Source organism: Pelophylax lessonae, assembly GCF_965119305.1.
Source record: "Pelophylax lessonae genome assembly, chromosome: 11".
In the NCBI taxonomy this organism is placed as follows: Eukaryota; Metazoa; Chordata; class Amphibia; order Anura; family Ranidae; genus Pelophylax; species Pelophylax lessonae.
Window position 1 is genome coordinate 237,206,867 of NC_138778.1, and position 23,442 is coordinate 237,230,308.

The window sequence follows — 23,442 nt, forward strand, 5'->3', positions numbered from 1 at the left end:
ATCCTCCGCATGAGGCCCCAATAAAACACTGAAAATGTCCTGATAAATTCAACCATGAAGAAGACTCTCTTCTGTTCGTTGACGTATTTTTTGGACATTTGTCTGTTTTTGCAGCATGCTGCTCTTTCAGATTATACAAATGCTGTTCTGGACTTGTCTTTTGGGCAGGAACCTCCTGCACCTCCTGTTGAATATCTTGTCCGCCATTGTTTTGCCCTAGCCAATACATCATCAGAAGAGAAAGCATGGTTCTTGTATCGAAGATTCAAAAGACTTGCAAGCACAACATTTTTAATCTCTTCATGCTTCTCAAAACATATATCAATCAAAGCTCTTTGGCTTGACAGACCATCATTTGAAAGTTGGAGTGTGTTGTGTGTCATGACACTGAGGTATGACATATCAGCAATCCTCATTCCTTTCCATATGTTTGCTCCACTGTCTCGAAGTTGCGCAAGTATCACTCGGTCTTTGTTGATTCCCCATTCCCCGCTGTCAATGAAGTGGCATGTAAGAATGAGTAGTGACTCTGACTCTGTTTGTGACCAGCAGTCCGTTGTGAATGACAGTGAGTTGCCAGCATTCTCTGGTTGCAGCATAGCCTTTACTTTGTCAACTACCTTTTAGTGAAGCTTTGCCAGCATTTCGGTTCAATAATACTTCTCTCTCTTCAGTGTGTATCTTGGCTCAAGTATGGACATCAACCGCTTAAATCCTGAGTCAGACAGGATTGTAAATGGCTGGTTATCAGTGACCATCATTTCTGTGATTACTCTGTCCAGCAGTTGGGATCTTCCATCTGAATCTAGACAGTGACATCTGCTTTTTTTCACAAACATATCTGTTATTGTTGTCTGGGATAGTGGAGGAGGTATTGAATCAAAATCACATTGATATTCATTTTGTTTTTTTCTGTGCTGCAATAGGGCTGAACGATAGTACGATAGTCGATATCGCGCTGAACGATAGTCGATATCGTGCTGCGAGCGTAGGCGATAGTCACATCGCCGGATCATGCGATATTGAAGGCAGAGAGGTCGGGACTCACAGTGGTGGTAGAAGGTAGAAGAATACAGCCCGACATCCGTCCCACATGTTCAGTCTGCCCTGCAGCTAGATCTCCTGACTGATTTTTTTTTCAATATTGTGCAGCCCTAGTGCTGCATGATACAATTCAATATGATGAACTATTAGATGGGCCCAAAGATTTGAGGTATTTTTGTTTTTTGCAGTTACTGATCCCATGCTTATATTGTTTGTGCATGTGTTGCACACTGCTGCTTTTCCTGGAGAAGGTTGAGATGAGAAATAGTCCCAGACCACACTTTTACTTTTTCTTTCCTCATCCATCTCCATTTCAATTTGAAAGACACAAAAAAGATTTTAAAAAAATGGCTTGCTGAAGTTGCTGCTGGCACTGGCAGGGTTGTGGATTGGTGGCTGACGCTTGGCAGTGTGGGTTGCCTGCTGGCACCCTGTTGTGGGTTGGTGGCTGACGCCTGGCAGTGTGGGTTGCCTGCTGGCACCCTGTTATGGATTGGCTGATGCCTGGCAGTGTGGGTTGGTGGCTGATGCCTGGCAGTTTGGGTTGCCTGCTGGCACCCTGTTGTGGGTTGGTGGCTGATGCCTGGCAGTGTGGGTTGCTTGCTGGCACCCTGTTGTGGGTTGGTGGCTGACGCCTGGCAGTTTGGGTTGCCTGCTGGCACCCTGTTGTGGGTTGGTGGCTGATGCCTGGCAGTGTGGGTTGCTTGCTGGCACCCTGTTGTGGGTTGGTGGCTGACGCCTGGCAGTGTGGGTTGGTGGCTGACGCCTGGCTGTGTGGGTGGCTTGGTGTCACCCTGTTGTGGGTGGCTTGCTTGCCGGAATACTGTGGTGTCTGGCTGGGTTGGTGTCACCCTGTTCTGGGTGGCTGGCTTTCAGGAACACTGTGGTGTCTGGCTTGGTGTCACCCTGTTATGGGTGGCTGGCTTGCAGGAACAGTCTGTGGCGGGTGGCTGGCTGGCTTGGTGTCATCCTGTTATGGGTGACTGGCTGGCTGGGTTGGTGTCACCCTGTTCTGGGTGGCTGGCTTGCAGGAACACTGTGGTGTCTGGCTTGGTGTCACCCTGTTATGGGTGGCTGGCTTGCAGGAACAGTCTGTGGCGGGTGGCTGGCTGGCTTGGTGTCATCCTGTTATGGGTGGCTTGCTGGCTGGCTTGGTGTCACCCTGTTATGGGTGGCTGGCTTGCAGGAACACTGCGGTGGCTGGCTGGCTTGGTGTCATCCTGTTATGGGTGACTGGCTTGCTGGCTGGCTTGGTGTCACCCTGTTATGGGTGGCTGGCTTGCAGGAACACTGTGGTGGCTGGCTGGCTTGGTGTCACCCTGTTATGGGTGGCTGGCTTGCAGGAACACTGTGGTGGCTGGCTGGCTTGGTGTTATCCTGTTCTGGGCGGCTGGCTTGAAGGATCACTGTGGTGGGTGGCTGGCTAGCTTGGTGTCACCCTGTTATTGGTGGCTGGCTTGCAGGAACACTGTGGTGGCTGGCTGGTTGGCTGGGTGTCACCCTGTTATGTGTGGCTGGCTTGCAGGAACACTGTGGTGGGTGGGTGGCTGGCTTCGGGTCACTGTGTTGTGTGGGTGGCTGGCTTGGTGTCACTCACTCCCTGGCCTTTTGTGGGTAGCTGCCTTGCTGGAACACTGTTTGGTCACGGTGGCGGGTGGCTGGCTTGGTGTCATCTGGGTGACTGCTTTGCTCGCTGGAACCCTGTTGTGGAGTGGGTGGCTGGATGCTGGCCTGCTGGCACCCTATTCTGTTGTGGGTCGGATGGCTGGCGCCTGGCAACCTGTGGTGGGTGGTTGAGGCCAGGGCCTGTGGGTGGATGGATGGCTGGCACCGTGACCGGACTGGACTGCAGCTGGCTGTAACACGAGGCTGTGTGATGCGGTCTTAAGGCAGAGAATGTGTGCAGCGCACGGTGAAATGGCATCACGTATGGGCCGCGTAGGCGTGGGAGGCGTTGCTAGAAGGCAGAACGCGTGCGCGCAACATACTTAATGACGTCACGAAAATATCGGCAAAAGCGGTAAGTCCAAAGGCCGATACAGATATATTGGGGAAAGTGCATATCGGCCCCCGATTTATCGGTGTTGCCGATAATCGGTCGATCTCTACTACAGAGCATATATATATATATATATATATATATATATATATATATATATAGAAGAAAACAAGCATAGATGCTACTTTACATATGGCCGTCCTCAGTATTCGGTATCTCTCAGCTGGGCTCAATGGGAAAGAACAGAGAAATAAGTCATTCTGGCCAACACTTTTAACCACTTAAGCCCCGGAGGATTTGGCTGCTAAAAGACCAGGGGGTATTTTGCGATTCGGCACTGCGTGACTTTAATGGACAATTGCGCGGTCGAGCAACACTGTACCTAAACGAATTTGACGTCCTTGTTTTCCCACAAACAGAGCTTTCTTTTGGTGGTATTTGATCACCTGTGTGATTTTTTGATCATGCGCTATAAACAAAAAAAGAGCGACAATTTTGCAAAAAAACAATATTTTTCAAATTTTTTTATATGAAATTTCCCAAAAAAAAAGTAAAAATCAATATTTTTTAACATTTTCGGCCAATTTGTTTTCTGCTACATATGTTTGGTAAAAAAAAAAAAAATCGCAAAAAGCGTATTTTGATTGGTTTGCGCAAAAGTTATCGCGTTTACTAACAAAGGGAACGATTTTTGTCATTTTTGTTGTTTTTTTTTTTAACGCGTAATGGCGGCGATCTGCGATTTTTTTTGCGGTACTGCGGCATTGGGGCGGACAGATCGGACCCTTGACTGACATTTTTGACACTTTTGGGGTTACCAGTGACATTTCTACAGTAATCAGTGCTATACATATGCACTGTTACTGTAAAAATACACTGGTAGTGAAGGGGTTAACTTTATTTGAGAGGGAGGGGTGGTGTGTGTCCCTAGGGGCGTAATTCTAACTGTGATTGGCTGTCTGTTGAGCTGTAGTTACACTGATCAACGGTTCTACTTAGTAGAACCGTATGATCAGTGTTTCTACACAGGGAGAACTGACAGGCAGCTTGTTTACACAAGCTGCCTGCCTTTCTCCCTCTCCCCCGCCGATCGCCGAGTGACCGGCGGACATCGGGTCCGCCAGTCACACGCGCGGGGGGGTCAGTGACCGAGCGAGAGCGCACCGCTGGCGGCGCGCACTCGCTCCCGAGAGCCTCACAGGCTAGTGACGTTAATTAACGTCACTTTGCCTGTGAGGGGCTGACTGCCGCAGTAAATCTACTGACGGCAGTCGGCAAGTGGTTAAAGCTCACTCAGACCCCACCCACACAAACACCCACTGCTCACTTGTCAAATGAAAATCCATAAGAGGCCGTCCTTCCTAATCAACAGGAAGTATCTCCTCTTTCCAGGAAGCATGTTGTAGTTTCCACTGGGGGCACCAATCGTCCATGAATCACTGTTTTTGACCCGGGTCATCTTTCAGTAATCGCTGGCCTTTGATCAATAAAGGGGGGGGGGGGGTTACCGCGACCCACACTGTGTTTGTGGGCTTTCATCAGTATACAGCTTCCTCCAGTCTTGAACATAGATATCAGATATTCTAGCCGCCCCCATACAAAGCTAGACGGAACTTAGCTTGTAGAGAACAAACTCACTTCGAATATATACAGGATGGACATCCCCCTCCTGATCAGATTACCCCACCAGGTCAGGTACCTGATTACATTATCCTATGCAGATAAAATTGTATACAGACATATAATTATCCTGAACTAATTATCTAAAGAACAACCAACACAAACAGTATTTTACATTTCTACCAGTAACTACTAGATGACAATGTTTCAATGAACCTGAGCCAATTAACTAGCAGACTGCCGTCCTTGAGCTCATGAAGTACAATACACATTATCATAAGTGTAAACACATCCCCACAGTAGATAACAGGTGAGTAAATCAGCATATTCAACGATGGGTGGAAGACAGGTGGTTGAGCTGATGATATTAGTATCTCCTATGAGTCTGACTGTGTGAAGCAGTCTTCATATGTTTCTTGAGATAAATGGTTGATAAATATTACTGTCCCATTTTAAGTAATCCAAACCATATTCTCAGTGTCCATTAAGTAGCTCTCCATCATTTCCTTGGTCACCCTGTGTCCCTAATAGACACAGGGTGACTTACACCTAAGAGGGGCCTAGGTGGCTGAGAGAGGGATTTCCCAACCTCTCCAAGGTAAGCTGGGTTCCGCGGGCCCCCCCAACCAAAGTGACTCCCGTCACAAGTACCTCATCCATATATAACACAGATCAAACAAAGAAAAATTGGGCCAGAATGTTGGACTTTACCGGTACCAAGAGGAGGACTATACAGAATTAGTAAAAATATCAAAATTTATTGCACAATATCTTTAATAAAGACTTGTTTAAAACCAAGAAACATTGCTCTTATTGTATGACATACACCAAGCGATATAACGGACCTCATGTTACAGATAGGATTGGCAGCAAGGATGGGAAATGTCATTATAATGGGGGACTTTAATTATCCTGATATAGACTGGGCAGAAGGAACCGCGCACTCAGCCAAGGCTAGGCAGTTCCTAAATGTTCTGCAGGACAATTTCATGGGACAGATGGTGAATGCACCGACAAGAAACAATGTGGTACTTGACCTACTGATTACCAACAATACAGACCTGCTCACGGATATAGAAATACGGGACAACTTAGGAAACAGTGACCATAGGTCAATTGGTTTCAGTATTAATTACAGTAATAGGAAACACAAGGGTAATATAAGGACACTGAATTTCAAAAGAGCCAATTTCCCAAAACTGCGCTCGCTGCTAGAAAATATCAAATGGGATAGAACCCTGGGAACAAAGAACACGGAGGAAAATGGGAGTGCTTCAAGAGCATACTTAACAAGGGGATTGGCCAGTGCATTCCAAAGGGAAACAAATTTAAAAGAGCAAAACTAAACCCTGGGTGGCTAAACTCCAACATAAAAATGCATATTAGTGCTAAAGAAAAGGCCTTCAAAAAATACAAGACTGAGGGGTCATTGGCAGCATACAAGCATTACAAAGAGTGTAATAAGAAATGTAAAGATGAAATCAGGGCGGCTAAAATAGAACCCGAGAGACATTGCGGAGGAGAGTAAAAAGAACCCCAAGAAGTTCTTTAAGTATATAAACAGTAAGAAAGCGAGGCCAGAACACATTGACCCATAAAAGATGACAAAGGAAATATGGCCACTGAGGACAGAGAAAAGGCGGAAGTGTTAAATAATTTCTTCTCTTCAGTCTTCACAAAAGAATTGGGGGGCTACACGAACCCAGCTTGTAAGGCCGAACTAAACAACACACCTCAGGAAATACCGCCATGGCTAACAGAAGATAGACTTAGAACTAAACTAGAGAAACTTAACATAAATAAATCCCCGGGACCGGATGGCTTGCACCCGAGGGTTCTTAAAGAGCTCAGCCAGGTGATTGCCAGACCATTATTCTTAATCTTTAAGGATAGTTTACAGATGGGTATGGTGCCAGCTGATTGGAAAAAAGCCAACGTGGTACCAATATTTTAAAAGGGGCCGAGGTGTATCCCGGGTAACTATAGGCCGGTCAGCCTAACATCTGTAGTCTGCAAAATTTTGGAGGGGATGTTAAGGGACCACATACAAGACTTTAGTAATGAAAACGGTATTAGTAGTAATCAGCATGGATTCGTGAAAAATCATTCTTGCCAAACCAATCTATTAACCTTCTACGATGAAGTGAGCTGCCACCTAGATAAAGGAAAGCCTGTGGATGTGGTGTATCTGGACTTTGCAAAGGCCTTTGACACCGTTCCCCACAAACGCTTACTGTACAAACTAAGGAAGGTAGGTATGGACCATAAGGTGAGTACCTGGATAGAGAACTGGCTCCAGGGGAGAGTCCAGAGGTTGATGATTAATGGGGAGTACTCGGATTGGGCGGGTGTGGAAAGTGGGGTCCCCCAGGGTTCTGTCCTGGGACCAATCCTGTTTAATTTATTCATAAATGATCTAGAGGAGGGGATATCTAGTACAATCTCAGTATTTGCAGATGATACTAAATTAGGCATGCCAATATCTTCTATGCAGGATGTGGAAACCTTGCAAGCGGACCTGAACAAAATAACGGGGTGGGCAACTACATGGCAGATGAGGTTTAATGTTGAAAAATGTAAAGTAATGCACTTGGGGGCCAGAAACCAAGCTGGGTGAGTCTAGGATGGAAAAGGACTTGGGGGTACTGGTAGACAACAGGCTTGGCAGTGGCATGCAATGCCAAGCCGCTACAAGCAAAGCCAACAGAATACTGGGATTCTTTGAAAACGTCATCTGTGACGAAACGTCGTAAGGACACGGCGTACTGACGTCATCTGATCGCGACCAGGAAGTGCGGACGAGCGGAGACCGTCCGGCCGGCGGCCTTGACATACATGCTCCCCAATTCCTCGTTTTCTGTAAGTTTTTCTCCTTATTCTTTAAATAAATCGTATGGTTTTACACTATGGAAGCCTTCTCTTTTATTTGGTGGTGATTCCCCTGGCCATATTGGAGTCATTCGTCCAGGAGTCCACTGCAGGTTCCGTGAAGCTCACCATTCCTATAGGCGAATTTACCATCTCCTTAGGGTAAGAGGCAAATCCTATTGGAGAAGGCTGGCATCCTGTCATATTTGATTCTCTTGCTTAATCTGGCTCAATCTGATTTTTTATCTGGTAAGAGGCGAGTGGTATTGGTGGTGGTTATCTACATAGAAGACACATACCTAGGATTTTCCATTCACTTTGGCATTTTTATCTCTACACTGTGGTAAGAGGCGACACCAGCTGTCACAGGATTATACATACTTATACGATTGCATGCATTTCCAGCTACTTCTGGTAAGGGGTACCTATAGGTGTCCCATTTAGAGCATTTCTGCTCTCTTCCTTCTGGTTATTATACACTGGTGAAGTTCACACAATTTATTCAGTTGTTAGTCACTCACTCTGGTGTTTAAGTTCTTCCGTTTGTGTTGGGTTTTACGCTATTGCGTTTTTATCTTTCATCCATTACTATTGAGTCTACGCGAGATATTGGTTCCAGTCTACTATCAAAGGGACGAGATTTGCCTCAGAGAACCTGCCTTTGATTTACCAATTCTGGTAAGCGTATATCCATAGGGAGCCTGTTTGAACACTGTGATCCTGATATATGGACTTTATTTTCCATCATTCAAGTTAGCGCGACTTATTATAGAAATTTTGCTCGGGGTGTGGTCACACTTGAAGTTGCTGCTGTTCCTTTGTCCATTAGCGCGGTTATTACCTTTTATTTACTTAAGAATACTGGGATGTATAAAAAAGGGGATTCACTCCAGAAATAAAGAGATTATTCTCCCGCTCTACAAGACTCTGGTCCGGCCACATCTGGAGTATGCTGTCCAGTTCTGGGCACCGGTCCTCAGGAAGGATGTGCTGGAATTGGAAAGAGTCCAGAGAAGGGCAACAAAAATAATTAGGGGAATGGAGGACATCAGCTATGAGGAAAGACTACAAGCACTGAACTTATTCTCTCTGGAGAAGAGACGATTGAGGGGGGATATGATATCAATGTACAAATACTGTACTGGCGACCCTAGCATAAGGAACAAACTATTCAGAGAAAGGAGATACAATAAGACACGTGGCCACTCGCTAAAACTAGAGGAAAGGCGGTTTAACCTTAAAGTGCGTAAGGGGTTCTTCACTGTAAGAGCGGTAAGGATGTGGAATTCTCTTCCACAAGCAGTCGTATCAGCGGGGAGCATCGATAGTTTCAAAAAACTATTAGATGGGCACCTTAGAGACCACAACATACAGGGGTATACAATGTACAACATACAGGGGTATACAATGTACAACATACAGGGGGTATACAGGGTATACAATGTACGGTTAAAAGCAAACACACACACACATCATAGGTTGAACTGGATGGACTGATGTCTTTTTTCAACCTCACTAACTATGTAACTAAGCCTGGTTTAGCTGTATTTCTCCCTTTTATCAGTAGGTGGCACTGTTACCTTTGGCATTAGTGTGATGAATTACAGTGAGTCAGGTTTATGAATATGTATACTTCTCTCAGCAAATTATACTGACTGCAGAGCATGCTGGGAGAAGCTTGTTATTTAGAGGAAGTCAGGTGATCTGTGTCCTTCTCCACCTTTGTGGGTGGGTGTGCTGCTAAGTAAACCTGAAGCCTAAGGCCAGGCCATGTGCTCAGGGCTCTGTAAGGGAGAGCCTGCTCACTACCTGGAACCATGAAGGATGGAGACCTTAGATGAAGTACCAGAGGTTACTCTGCCATGGACCGGGGAACCATGGAGAGCCTGGGAAAGCATCAAAATGGAATGTTCCAGAGAGTTCCTGCACCTTCTGTGAGTTGAATATTGTTGCTACAGGAGACAGCTTATGCTACAAAATACAGATTGCTGGTTCCAGCTTAAAGGCTCTGTAACGGAACTGCGACCCACACTGGGCTTGTGGACTTCCGTCATTATACGGCTTCCTTCAGTCTTGAACATGGATATCAGATTTTCCCAGCCGCCCCCCCATACAAAGCTAGCCGACAACTTAGCTTGTACAAGTTTTGGAACCTTCTATTTTATTGAACAGTCACACAGAATTTATATACAGCATGGACCTCCCCCTCCTGATCATATTACCACACACAGGTCAGCCTGATTACATTATCATATGCAGATGAAATTGTATACAGAAATATAATTAACCTGAACTAATTATCTAGCCATCTGGACAGAAACAATATGTGAGTTCATTACATATTGATGTAATTGAATGTCCGAATAATTAATTTTTTAGACAATAAACGATTAATTACAAACCGAAAAACACACATGTCTGAAAAGCAATCAGCCTCCAAAAGAAGAGACAGGCAAGGCCAAAATATGACCCTTGATCATACACAAGGCCAGACACAAATCAACCTACCGCTGTGGAGGAAACCAAGATATGGACCAAAACAAGCAGAAAAACACCACACAACATACGATTGTCAAGACCCATGGGAAGTTTTCCTTGACTTAGCATTCCTAGCTTCCAAAAGAGCAGTAACAACAAAAAGCTTAGACACCCTTGTCTCCTAAAACCATTTTGACTGTAATAGGGAATCTAGTATGCCCACTGACATAAAAAGGCTGGAAAAATCAGGCCTTTCATTATCAGGGCTTGACTACCAGGGGATCCAAGGACTATCCACTGACACGTCACAACATCAGAACCCCATGTTCTCGTGGTCCAAGTTGAAATGAACAGAAGCACAGGAGTTCCCTTCACCCTAAATCTGTGAAGCAAAGGAGGGAAAACATTAGCAGAAGGAGGCAGAAACAGGGATAACTGATCCCACAATGTCACCAGAGCAACTAAGCAGATGCATGATGATCCCTGGTCTTAAGACAAACTTGCCCAGTTCCTCATTGAACCTGAACTCCAGAAGTCCTTATCTGGAGAGCCTCGCCATGGACAGGGCTCCGGGAACAACTCCAGATGAATAGCTTGCTCCTCCAGGGACAACTGGGGAGTCAAAATTCACCTGGCAACTTTCCATTCCTGGAGAAAGTGAGTGGCTGCTAGAGCTTTAATCTCTTTAATCTCTGATTTCTGAGGCTTCCCTAATGAGCTACATATTCCCAGACTTGGTGTTATATAAGTGGACCCTCACAAGGACCTTCAGCCATGTCAACCAATGCGGGAATACAAGACTAAGCACCCCGAGTATTAGAACATTGGTAAGCAACATCCCCATCTATGATGATCCCCTCGTATCAAAATGGAGAAAGCATTCGCAGAGATGACCACTAGTCCAGACCAAGGCTTGCCATGGTGAAGAGACAATAAAAAATCTAATCACTGTGACCTTCCATCCCATGACATCAGGAAATTCCACAGTAAAGGCCGACCTCTCCCCTTAGATCACACGTGACCCTTAGGGAGGTGTCTGATGCGGTCTTAACCCCATCCAGCATTGCTGTAGATGCAGTTAAGCCACATGGGGTGGGGAAGGCTGACTTGTACTGAGCCTGGAAAAAAGAAAACCTACTTCCCAAGACCTTTGGGTAAAAATAAATTGAGTAAAATTTACCAGCAACCTGATCAAAAGCACCTGAGCCTGCATAGCAAGGCATTGTCTCCAGGGGAAGAACCACTGTCCATGGAACAGTCTTCAGGGATAGGCTCTGATGTTCCAACGAGGTGTAAACTGAAAATCGAGAACTCAACTAAAACCAACCAAACAGCTGCCTCTGTTGCTTCCTCTACCAGGATCCCCTTCATAATAAGGAGGGGGGAAGGAGAAAGGAAATGCTTGCATTTGTGACCTAAAACGATCCAGCCAGCCCAGTCCCAGAAGCTATGTTGTCCTTCAGCCAAGCAAATGCAGATTCCTCCATAATCACACAGGAATTGTAGGAAAGTTGCCCCAGAAATGAGAAGGAGTCATTCAGGCCGCAACCATGCATATCTGGGCTGTGTGCCTGTAGAGAAGAACATTGGCAGCTGCATAAAGCATTCAGAGACTCTCCATAAATACTCTGGATGCATGGCTGTACCACCCGACATGAACACATGTACAGGCACTGCCTCACTCCTAACATCCCCTAGCCACACTGCACATGCAAGCATGCGGACCAGAATCCAAAGGTGGTGGGAGTGGAGAAAGATTTCCACCCTGACACAACTTCCACTGTGTAGTGCTCCGGTGGCCCTGGGAGGCACCCAACAATGCAACAGTGTAGATCCATCTAGTGTAATAATACCACAGTGCCTCATTACTGCCACTAGATGGAGCTGATGATCATAGGAAATCTCTAATATATGGCAAATATTTGTCATGACTGGGCAAATGTTTGTCACATTCATGCAACAATGAAAAAAAAATTAGATCTGCAAGTGTTTGTGAAAGGTTACACCACAAAATGTACTCAGCCAATGAGAGGTAAGGACTCCATTTTTATTTTTCTACTACTATTAATGGCCAACATGGGACAACACTTCATCCATGTCTTTGGTGATCTCTGATCTCCTTATGAAGTGTTTCTTACATGATGAAGATCAGTCATGGAGTATATCTGAGGAGTATATCAGGGGATGCTTCTTCCTCACATGTCCAGCAACATTCATATAGAAGACATGTCCCGCACTCAAGGCACTAATACACCTCGAGGGTTGTGTGGGATCCCTGATGTACAGGAAGACAGGACTTCGGTGAGTAACAATTCCCTCACTCAGGACAGGAATATAGCTTCTCCCCCGTGTGAGATCTCTGATGTTTGTGAAGATGAGACTTCACTTTAAAATATTTTCCGCACTGGGGACAGGAATACGGCTTCTCCCCCGTGTGAGATCTTTGATGCTTGACAAGATCTGATTTATTTAAAAAACATTTCCTGCACTCAGAACAGGAATACGGCTTCTCTCCTGTGTGCAATCTCTGATGATTATAAAGATTGGACTTATCTGCAAAACATTTCCCGCACTCAGGACAGGAGTAGGGCTTTGCCCCCGTGTGAGACCTATGATGTTTGACAAGATCTGTTTTTTGTATAAAACTTTTCCCGCACTCAGAGCAGAAATACGGCTTCTCCCCCATGTGCAATCTGTGATGATTAGAAAGATTGGGCTTATCTGAAAAACATTTTCCACACTCAGAACAGGAATATGGCTTCTCCCCGGTGTGAGATCTCTGATGTCTGTAAAGATTGGACTTAAATGAAAAACATTTTCCACACTCAGAACAGGAATATGGCTTCTCACCCGTGTGAGATCTCTCATGTCTGTAAAGATGGGACTTAGATGAAAAACATTTCCCACACTCAGCACAGGAATGTGTCATCTCCCCGATGTGAGACCTCTGATGTCTGTAAAGACTGGATGTCTGTGAAAAACATTTCCCGCATTGACAGGAATACGGCTTCTCCCCTGTGTGAGATCTCTGATGTTTGGAATGAGAGGACTTGATTGAAAATTTTTTGTTGCACCCAGAAAAGGGATATGGATTTTCCCCTGTGTCAATTATCTGATCATTATAAAAACTAGGCTTATCTAAAAAACATTTCCCACATTCAGGAAAGGAATGTGGCTTATTCCCTGTGTGAGATCTCTGATGTAAGGTAAGATGGGTGCTCTTTAAAAAGCAATTTGACTTCTCATCTATATGCAGTCTCTGATGTTTGGAAAGACTGGACTTAGCTGAAAAACATTTCCCGCACTCAGGGCAGGAATGTGGCTTCTCCCCCGTATGACATCTTTTATGCACATTAAGGCGGGATTTAAAATGAAAACACTTCCCGCACTCAGTACAGGAAAACCTCTTATCTGTTGGAAGGACGGCACCGTCCCTCACAGCCTGAGGTTTCTCAGGATAAGAGGAATACGATGGTCCGGCACCGTCCCTCACAGTCTGAGGTTCCTCAGGATAACAGAAAAAGGATGGTCCAGCACTTTCCCTCACAGTCTGAGGTTCCTCAGGATAAGAGGAATACGATGGTTCCGCACCGTCCCTCACAGTCTGAGGTTCCTCAGGATAAGAGGAATATGATGGTCCAGCACTGTCCCTCACAGTCGGAGGTTCCTCAGGATAAGAGGAATACGATGGTTCCGCACCGTCCCTCACAGTCTGAGGTTCCTCAGGATAAGAGGAATACGATGGTCCAGCACTGTCCCTCACAGTCTGAGGTTCCTCAGGATAAGAGGAATACGATGGTCCATCTACACTGTGGGATCCCGGATGGACATTTGAGGTAGCCGGGTTTTCTCCTGGACTATACTGTGTGATGTCCTCATCTTCTACTTTACAGTCTGGATACAAAGTGAGACAATCCTCTGAGGTTTTCCTCATCTCCCGTCCATCTACTAAAATAGAAATACAAAGATTATTACTAGACATCAGCAGATTGGTTCCCCTAAACCAGGACTCCACCCACATCAGACAGCTTTGTCTCTGAGGATCTTACAATTCCACCCTCAAGGTAATTAGTAAATGGGTCCTCTGATCTCCTACCAGTTCATTTCTTTATTCATGGACCTTAGTCAGAGAGTGAGGAAACAACGAGAACTGTCTTTTATAGGAGTGACAGTGATGAGGGGATTATAGGACGAGTGTCCCCTCCCCCTCTATCACTCATTACCATCTTCTCAACACCTTATTGACTCCTCCCTCATTATTTCTGTTTAAGGTTCCAAAGTTTGAGGATGTTACCCAATTATTACCAACCTACAGAAGTCTGTTCTCCAATCAAATCATCAGATATAAAGTGTCCAGCTGGTAGAAAATGGGTGCAAAAGTAGTAAGGACTATGTAATGTACAACTTAGTGTATAGAATACAAAAGTTAGGACTATATAGTATTAGAATGATGTAATGTACAATATGGAGTATATAGTGCAGGGGTCAGGAGTATTTAATGTACAACATAGAGTATATAGTGCAGGGGTCAGGAGTATGTAATATACAACATAGATTATATAGTGCAGGGGTCAGGAGTATGTAACGTACAATATAAATATATAGTATAAGGATCAGGACTGATAATGTTAGTATTCAGTAATCAAGTGCTGGGTGTTCAGTGTGACCCTATGGCTTTAAGGAGGGGTGGGTTCCCTCTAGTCACCTGTCCTCCATCTATCCCATTAGAATGCATGTGCTTCCATTGTGGAGACTCTTTAAAGGTAGAGTTAGGGACTGCAGATATCAGGGTGCCTTGCCGGGGCCTGCAGATTATGCATGTATTTGCAAATGTGTGCAACCAAACCCCTGTTTTTAACGCATACTGTTAGACAGGTCAATTTGGTTGGTCGCTGGCTGGTTGGTAAGTTGTGACTGGAAATCTCTTTGTTTTTTTTTACTATTATCAGTAATCAACGATAGCTTAATATTTTACTTGAAGGGGGCGTGTCCTGCTGACTCCCCAGATGGCCATTTTCTAAGGAGCTCCTGGTCTCAAGCTTGCTAAGTGTCGGTACAGAGAGACAGATGTGCCCTGTTTTTGGCTCTCCGGAGACCGATGCTGGGAATAACGCAATGGGGAGCACAGCAGTCAGTGCCGCACAAGCTAACAGGTTTTTTTTTCCCCCTGTGATGACGCAGGACTTCCAAGATGTAACCGATCCCCGCCATGTGTATCTGCAGGAAGACTCGGCATTGGACTCCATCAGCTCGGCTTCCTCAACCTGCACAGTAATCTGCCTCCTTGCTCAGTGGCCTGGTGAGTTCTCTCCCTCTGACAGCCCCTCCACTCCGAGTTTAGCAAAGACTAATGTAGCACTTCCCCCTTAAGAGCTGCTGGTTTTTCACACTTTTGGATTCCCCTGGGTTACCCGTAGCAACTGCAAGCAGAAATCTTAACACTTTATGTTCTTGGCTCAGTAAATGATACATATATCAGCTGCCCTAGGGGCGTGGTCATACCTACTGCAGAAACAGAATGATTCCTTATCAATACAAATGAGCGACCTCTACAGGTGTACAAATTCCTCCTCCCATCTTTTTCCATTGCAGCCTGGGTAGGAATGGGATATTCTACCTCGGCGGCAATCCCTGGGACAGCACGAGCTGCAGAGGTGTTTGAATGGATTTGAACATTTGTGGACCAAAGAGTCCATATAGATAAAGCTGTTTGGGACTCCCAAAAACCTTCCATCACCAGAGGAGGGATTTCTTGGTCCTATGCTCATTTACAAATCCACTCCCAGTCTGTACAATCCACGTCCCTATTAATATGGGAGGAGGATCTTATTCTGTCCACCAGACTTCTATTCTGATTACCTGTGTTTATGTTGCTTAAAACAACATGTTGGGTTTTCTTGATTCACACAAGTTAGTTATATGCAGAGCGCAGGCACCATCTACAGTCCTTTTTTTGTATAGCTTCAGATGTTCTGCATAACTAAATATTGTAAACTCAGAATGTGTTTAATAAAGTTGTTAGTAAGCAGAGCATTCTGGGTAGAAGTTCTAAAGGAAGTGAATCAGCCACCATTTTGAGAAGATACAGCAGGTAGCAAGGCATGTTTCTTCAATCTCTCGCCATCACCCCTGAGAGAGCTTAAAAAGTGAGATCTTGTTATCCCATCCTGTATTATAGATCATTGTTTCTTTGTAGTATGCAATATTGTACTGATTGATGTTTATTTTTATCAATTTGTAGTTTCACCTGGCTTGTTCTAATAAATCTGAGATGAAAGAAATATGGTATGTGAAGTTTATGAAGCAGGAAGGTTTAGCTCTCTGTCCTGGAGACAGAACAGATCAGGGGCAGACAATTACAGATAGGGAGTGGTTCCAGGCTTTCAGATCTGTATATAAAGTATCCCATTGTGTATCTCATTGGGAAAATGCTTTGAAGATTGCTCATCGGTGGTACCTAACCCCCTGCAGACTGGCATACATGTACCCTCATATTGCTCCAGATTGTTGGCGTAAATGTGGTCAGAGGGGTAAAATGTGGTCAAAGGGGTAAAATGTGGGCAGAGGGGGTAAATGTGGGCAGAGGACGTAAATGTGGTCAGAGGAGTTAAATGTGGTCAGAGGGGTAAAATGTGGTCAAAGGGGTAAAATGTGGTCAGAGGGGTTAAAATGTGGTCAGAGGGGGTAAATGTGGTCAAAGAGGTAGCCAACTACATATATGTTATGGCAATGCAAATCCATTGTTAGTTTCTGGAATTCTGTATTTGTACTAATTTCACCCTGCAACGGAACCTCAACCCACACTGTACTTGTGGACTTCCGTCAGTATACGGCTTCCTCCCAGTCGTGAACATAGATATCAGATTTTCCCAGCCACCCCCATACAAAGCTAGCCGACAACTTAGCTTGTACTGTAATCTTCCTAATACACGTCTACGTATTGCTTTGATTATTTAGGCGTCGCAGACTTCATGGCAACAGGCTATAGGTCTCACAGTGTAAAGTGGGATCAAATCTTCATATTTCTTGAGATATATTGTTGATAAATATTACTGTCCCATTTGAAGTTATCCAAACCATTTTCTCAGTGTCCATTAAGTATCTGTCTTTCACTCCCAGTGACGGTGAGTACCGTCACACACCCATTATCAGCATTATTACCTCACCTCCCCCACACTGAGCCCTGTTAGGCCTATCAAGTGATTGCTTCCCTAAACGATTTCACATTGTAGTCTTGCACATTTTGATGGCAGCCTGACTTCTGATCTTATGAAAATCGAAACAAGACTCCGCTCCTAATTTATCAAAAGTCATCCACAGATTCCACTTACAGTTCTTTACCTTTTGGCCTCCTGTAATGGTAGGGATACCAATTGTAGGTAGAGGAGTGGGAACCTTGGTTGAACACCTTAAAGACCCGTACACACGAGTCGAAATTCGGCCGGGAATTTTCGTCCGACGACCGATCTTCCGATTTTCGGCTTGTTAGTATGGTGCTCTCGAAAACCGACTCCGATTTTTTGGCCGAAAAAATCCTGGTGTGCAGGCTATAAAATATTTGTCGACCGTCAAAACACGTCCGATTTTCCTGCAGTCAGTACAGATTTCGATGGGGAAAAATCTTATGAGCAAGACTGGGCATGCTCAGAGATGAAAAAACACAAAGAAATCCAACACATGACATCACTTCTGAAGTAGAATTCTGTCGTGCGGGAAAATTCGTGTGCAGTCTAGAGCACATTCCAACCAACAGACACCACTCTGGACAAAAGATGGACGACCGGTCGGCGGAAATTCGTTGCGTGTGTACGGGGCTTAAGACTCTTATATTATACAGTATTTAACGCCCAACTGATGGGATCCAGTTTCCTGATTTTTAAAATATTGTTCATTCTAGTATGGATAAGATACAGCAGGTGGGTCCCTGTTGGTTTTCTCTCTTAGTAGGTTTAGTCTGTCATTTGTCTGTCCCTTTCTGTCTCCTTTGGACTGGCCTTGAAGTCGTATTCATGGACAGTTTTTGTCCCTCGCTTTGGTATATTATCAATGGAAATGTTGTACTATGGATAACTTTGTATTTTATATACTAAGTTCTTCCTGTCTTGATTGAATATTTTTTACTTAGCCCGGGCAATGGTATGTTGTTGAAGCTTCAATAAAAACCTAATGTCTTAAAAATGTTCACGAGACAAGTTGCAGATGTCCCACACCGCCGCCTCCCATCTCCTGAGACTGCACTCAGTGACTTGGGTGTGAGACTATACAGACATATCCCTCCACCCGGCATAGCCAGCAAATAACAGAGCAAGTAACCCCGGGAGAATTGTTCTGTCAGATATCTTACTAGACTCAGGCACGGGGAAGGAGACCCAAGACACATGTCCCAGATGCCTAGATCTAGATCTAGAGACTCATCTGGTGAAAATGAACATTTTGTTGCCAGTTGAACCCCAGAATCTCCATAAATCCAGTCTAGAGACATAAATTGTGTCTGCAGCACAGAGAAGGAAGATTATCCGAGAGAAATACAGGAATACAGGACGGGGAACACAGCTCAGGAAAGTGACCAGGGGATTACAGGCTGATATCACCCAGTCCCCGCCCTACTCTGGACCAATCAGTGAGCAGTATGGGTGTAGGAATGTATTTAGTGTTAATGACCCACCTGTGCTGATCTCTATAGGAGTGTCCTCCTCTATAAATGTCCCCGTTATTCCATCCTCCTCCATAGACTGCTGATCATCCCTCACATACGTCTCTTCTTCTTCTGCTTTACCCTCAACTTTAGAATCTCCCAGGTTTCCACTCTGAATATATAATATAAATGACATCAATGGTAACAATGCAGATAATGTACAGATCCTAATGATACTATCAGTGATTGTTCCTCATCTACCTGATGATGGTGAGGGATGGTGTGATCTTCCTGTGTGGAATCCCGGGAATACAGAGGACGGGGACATCTCTCTGGTGGGTTCCTGGTATTAGGTGGCTCCATCATATCCTTGCGTCCTTCTGAAAACTCTTCCATCACTCCATACTCCTCATCCACCTCTTTATACTCTTTTATTACAACAATATTACCATCCCAAAGGTTTCCACTCTGAATATATAATAAAAATGACATCAATGGTAACAATGCAGATAATGTACAGATCCTAATGATACTATCAGTGATTGTTCCTCACCTACCTGATGATGGTGGGGGATGGTGGTGTGACCTTCCTGTGTGGAATCCCGGGAATACCGAGGACGGGGACATCTCTCTGGTGGGTTCCCATTACTGGATCCATCTGTAGGAAACACACACACTGACTGAATAATAGGATTTTTCCTTCAACTTACCTGTAAAATCCTTTTCTTGGATTACATCACGGGACACAGAGCCGGTAATAATGACTATCTGGGTTATACGCCACCTAACGGTGAATGGACACTGGCAACCAATAAACAGGAAGTTCCTCCCAGCAAAAACACGGAACTTAAATAGATAAATAGTGCCGCGCAGTTAAAGTGCTCAAAGAGGGATATATATATATATATATATATATACATATATACATATACATACACACACACACACACAGTGCCTTGCGAAAGTATTCGGCCCCCCTTGAACTTTGCGACCTTTTGCCACATTTCAGGCTTCAAACATAAAGCTGTAATTTTTTGTGAAGAATCAACAAGTGGGACACAATCATGAAGTGGAACGAAATTTATTGGATATTTCAAACTTTGATAACAAATAAAAAACAGAAAAAACTGAATTTTTGTAAAATCTTACCTGTAAAATTCCTTTCTCTGAGTCCTCCGACAGTCGCCGCCTCTTCATATTCGTCACAATGGGGTATTAGACTTTGCTCCGAAGGAGTAGCTAGGCAACAGAATATGTTAACATTAAAGCTTTTAACATATCCCACCCTCAAGAGGTGGTCCCCTCAGTCAATACCCTCCTACTTCCTGCAACCATATCTCAGTTTCAGTGGAATAGCAGTAGAGTATACAACCAACCCCAAAAGAGGGGCGGGGGCGGCGACTGTCGGAGGACTCAGAGAAAGGAATTTTACAGGTAAGATTTTACAAAAATTCCGTTTTCTCTTACGTCCTCCGACAGTCGCCGCCTCTTCATATTCACAATAGGGACGTCCCAAAGCAGTGCAAACATGAGGGGTGGGAAACGCATGCGCGCCGTAAGGCAACGCAGTCTCCACATCAAAGAAAGGAACCTTACCAAAGGAAGGACATCAGCTGGGCAACATGGAAAAACTTGCTCAACAGGAGCAACAACCCAGGAAGAACAAATAACCCAGGGATAAAAACGTATCCCAAACAGCCAGGGATCCAAAACAAAGGACCCTAAGGAACTGCCGCACTAAGAACCTTGCGGCCAAAGGAAGCATCTGCCGATGCCTGAACATCCACTCTGTAGAATTTTGTGAAAGTGTGCACGGTCGACCAGGTCGCCGCCTTACACACCTGGGCCACAGAAGCCCCATGACGACAGGCCCAAGACGTACTCAGACACCTAGTAGAGTGCGCCTTCACAGGCACAGGAGGAACTTTTCCCTGCAAAGCATAGGCCTGTGTAATGGTCTGTCTGATCCATTTGGCGATGGTAGAAGCCGACGCTGCCATGCCCTTCCGAGGACCTTCCGGAAGGACAAACAAAGAATCCGTCTTGCGAAAAGACTCAGTCGAGTTAAGGTAAACCCTTATCGGCCGAACAACATCCAAAGAATGCAACCTCACCTCCTTCGGATGTTTAGGCTTCGCGCACACCGAAGGTAAGACAATATCCTCATTGAGATGGAATTCCGAAACTCGCTTCGGAAGAAAAGAAGGATTAGGGCGCAAGACCACCTTATCCAATTGAATGACCAGATACGGAGACTTGCAGGACAAAGCCGCCAGCTCCGACACTCTGCGAGCCGAAGTGATCGCCACCAAAAAGGCGACCTTTTTGGACAACATAGACAACGAGATTTCCCTGATCTGTTCAAAAGGAGCACGTTGTAACACAGATAGAACGAGATTCAAGTCCCAAGGAGGCAGAGGTTCCCTCCTAGGAACAAAAGTGGCAACCAAGGAGTTAGAAGCCACAGGGCGTTGAAAAAGAACGGCCAGCGCAGACACCTGACCCTTGACCGTAGCCAGTGCCAAACGCTGGTCGACACCCGTTTGAAGGAAGGACAACACTCGAGAAACCGAGAACTTGCGAGGTGAAAACCCCCTGGACTCACACCAGGCAAAATAGGCCTTCCAAGTACGGTAATAGACCTTCCCTGAGGAAGGTTTCCTCGCATTGATCAAAGTATGAATGACCTCAGGGGATAGACCCCTATCCTTCAGGACCTCGGTCTCAACAGCCAGGCCGTCAAAGCCAGCGACCGTAAAGCAGGATGGAATATCTGGCCCTGAGACAGGAGATCGTCTCGAAGAGGCAGGCGCCATGGGGCGTCGACCGCCAGATTCACGAGGTCTGCGTACCAGGACCGGCGAGGCCAGTCCGGTGCCACAAGAATCACCGTGCCGCGTTCCGAGTGCAACCTGCGAAGGAACCTGGACAGCAATTGAATCGGTGGGAACGCATACATCAGCCTGTACTGATGCCACGGCACCACCAACGCGTCGGACGCGTCTGCCCGAGGGTCGCGCGTCCTTGCCACGAACCTTGTTGTTCAGACGAGACACGAACAGGTCCACATCTGGAAGACCCCACTAAGTGCAATAGTGAAAAAAAAATAGATCAATACATATATACAAAAGTACAATGAAATTCAATGATAGTGCTATAGGTGCCAGAGTGCTAAATAAAGTGCAGTCCAAAGAAATAGTCCACTTAAAACTTAAATAAGGTGCTGGGTAAAGTGCTTGAGGTGCTCCACACAGGTGCCAAGGTGCTTCAAAAAAGATCCTTTTGGGGATCCACTCACCAGACTTTAAATATAATTGAGCCTCAAATATGCAGTGGTTTTCCAAAAAAGATAGCCAATAGGGATGGATGGGTCAGCAGGGCCTCCAACAAACCGCCAGCCTTTATTTATAGTTCCCCCTCGATCAGGTACTCGAAAAGGAAGGGAAGGAGCCAAACATAGTGAAGCCCATAAAGCATTTATTATATTATAATAGATTAAAACTAGTCACAAAGATGTAGCATAAAAACAGCGTTGTATAACCGCAATAATCACAACAGATGCGTCCACTTCCTAGAACGATGCCGGCGTGCGTTCCACGGGGTGTAGGAAGCACTCTGGCACCTATAGCACTATCATTGAATTTCATTGCACTTTTGTATATATTTATTGATCTATTTTTTTTTTTCACTAGTGCACTTTATTAATATTTATTGCATTTGCTGATTTTGTATATTTATTATTGGATGATTTTATAAATTTGAGATCTTTTCATTAGTACACTTTATCATCATATATATTGCAATTTGATGAGTTTGAATTACCTATATTTCAATTTTGATCATTATATTATTATTATTTTTTTGCACACGCCTGGTAGCGCTGTTTTAGAATATTTTAAATCATTACAATATGCAGTCATCACAATGATGGAGTGCAGGGGTCAGGAGTATGGAGCATAGAGCATCGTACATTGCTGGTCAGGAAGATAAAAATATTGCCCAGCCTGCCCTGAAGAATATGTTCTATCATTGGTGTCAAAGGGAGGAAAATACTGAGGGCTCTGTGCAGAGGGTTAACTAGAACCTTTAGTGTCCTGGTGCATGAAACCATGAAAGACCCCCCCTAACCAACAGGTCCCAGGGCTCTCTCCATCAGTCCTGGGGCCCCTCCCACTGATTCCGTGGCCCTTTACTTCTGCAGTGGGATGGATTCTGCTGTCTTTGGCCCTACATGGCAGTGGAACAACAGAGCCCAATCACAAGTAGGGCCTTGCGACCTGGTAGTTCCACCACTGTCTCAGCTCCGCCGATTGCACGCACAGGGCTCGCCCCCGCCGATTGCACGCACAGGGCTCGCCTCCACCGGTTGCACGCACAGGGCTCGCCTCCACCGATTGCACGCACAGGGCTCACCCCTATCAATTGCATGCACAGGGCTCGCCTCCGCAGATTGCACGCACAGGGCTCGCCTCCACCGATTGCACGCACAGGGCAGAAGCTGGGCAAAAACTCCAGAGAGCAGCTGACAGAGGTAGGAGAGGAGTTTGAGATGTGCAGAGAGCTGATCCTGCCTCCCCAACACATCTCAAGGGGACCCCCACCCCACATTCAGGCACTCACCAGGCTCTAGGCACTGCCGCTAGCATAAGTGATGAGTCCCTCCACACAGCGTGCATAGTGTGCTCGGAATGGAGAACTTCGAGCTTGTGTTTGGGGAAGGAGGAGTGGGCAGAGGAGTTGGCTAATGTTGGAGGGTGATGTAGCCACGTTGGGGGAAGATCAGGGACAGCAAGGTGTA

General features: G+C 45.4%; 2 protein-coding genes across 2 annotated transcripts in view; one reads left to right on the forward strand and one right to left on the reverse strand.

Annotated features, from left to right (window-relative positions):
• Window positions 1–23,442, forward strand: part of LOC309567211 (uncharacterized protein) — a 272,509-nt gene that overhangs the window by 229,054 nt on the left and 20,013 nt on the right.
• LOC309566960 (uncharacterized protein) lies at window positions 11,993–15,023 on the reverse strand (the record flags this gene model as incomplete). The annotated part of the gene is made up of 2 exons (XM_082272280.1): window positions 11,993–13,613; window positions 14,985–15,023. 2 exons carry the CDS (start codon window positions 15,021–15,023, stop codon window positions 12,327–12,329), a joined length of 1,326 nt encoding a protein of 441 aa, XP_082128406.1. The 3' UTR covers window positions 11,993–12,326.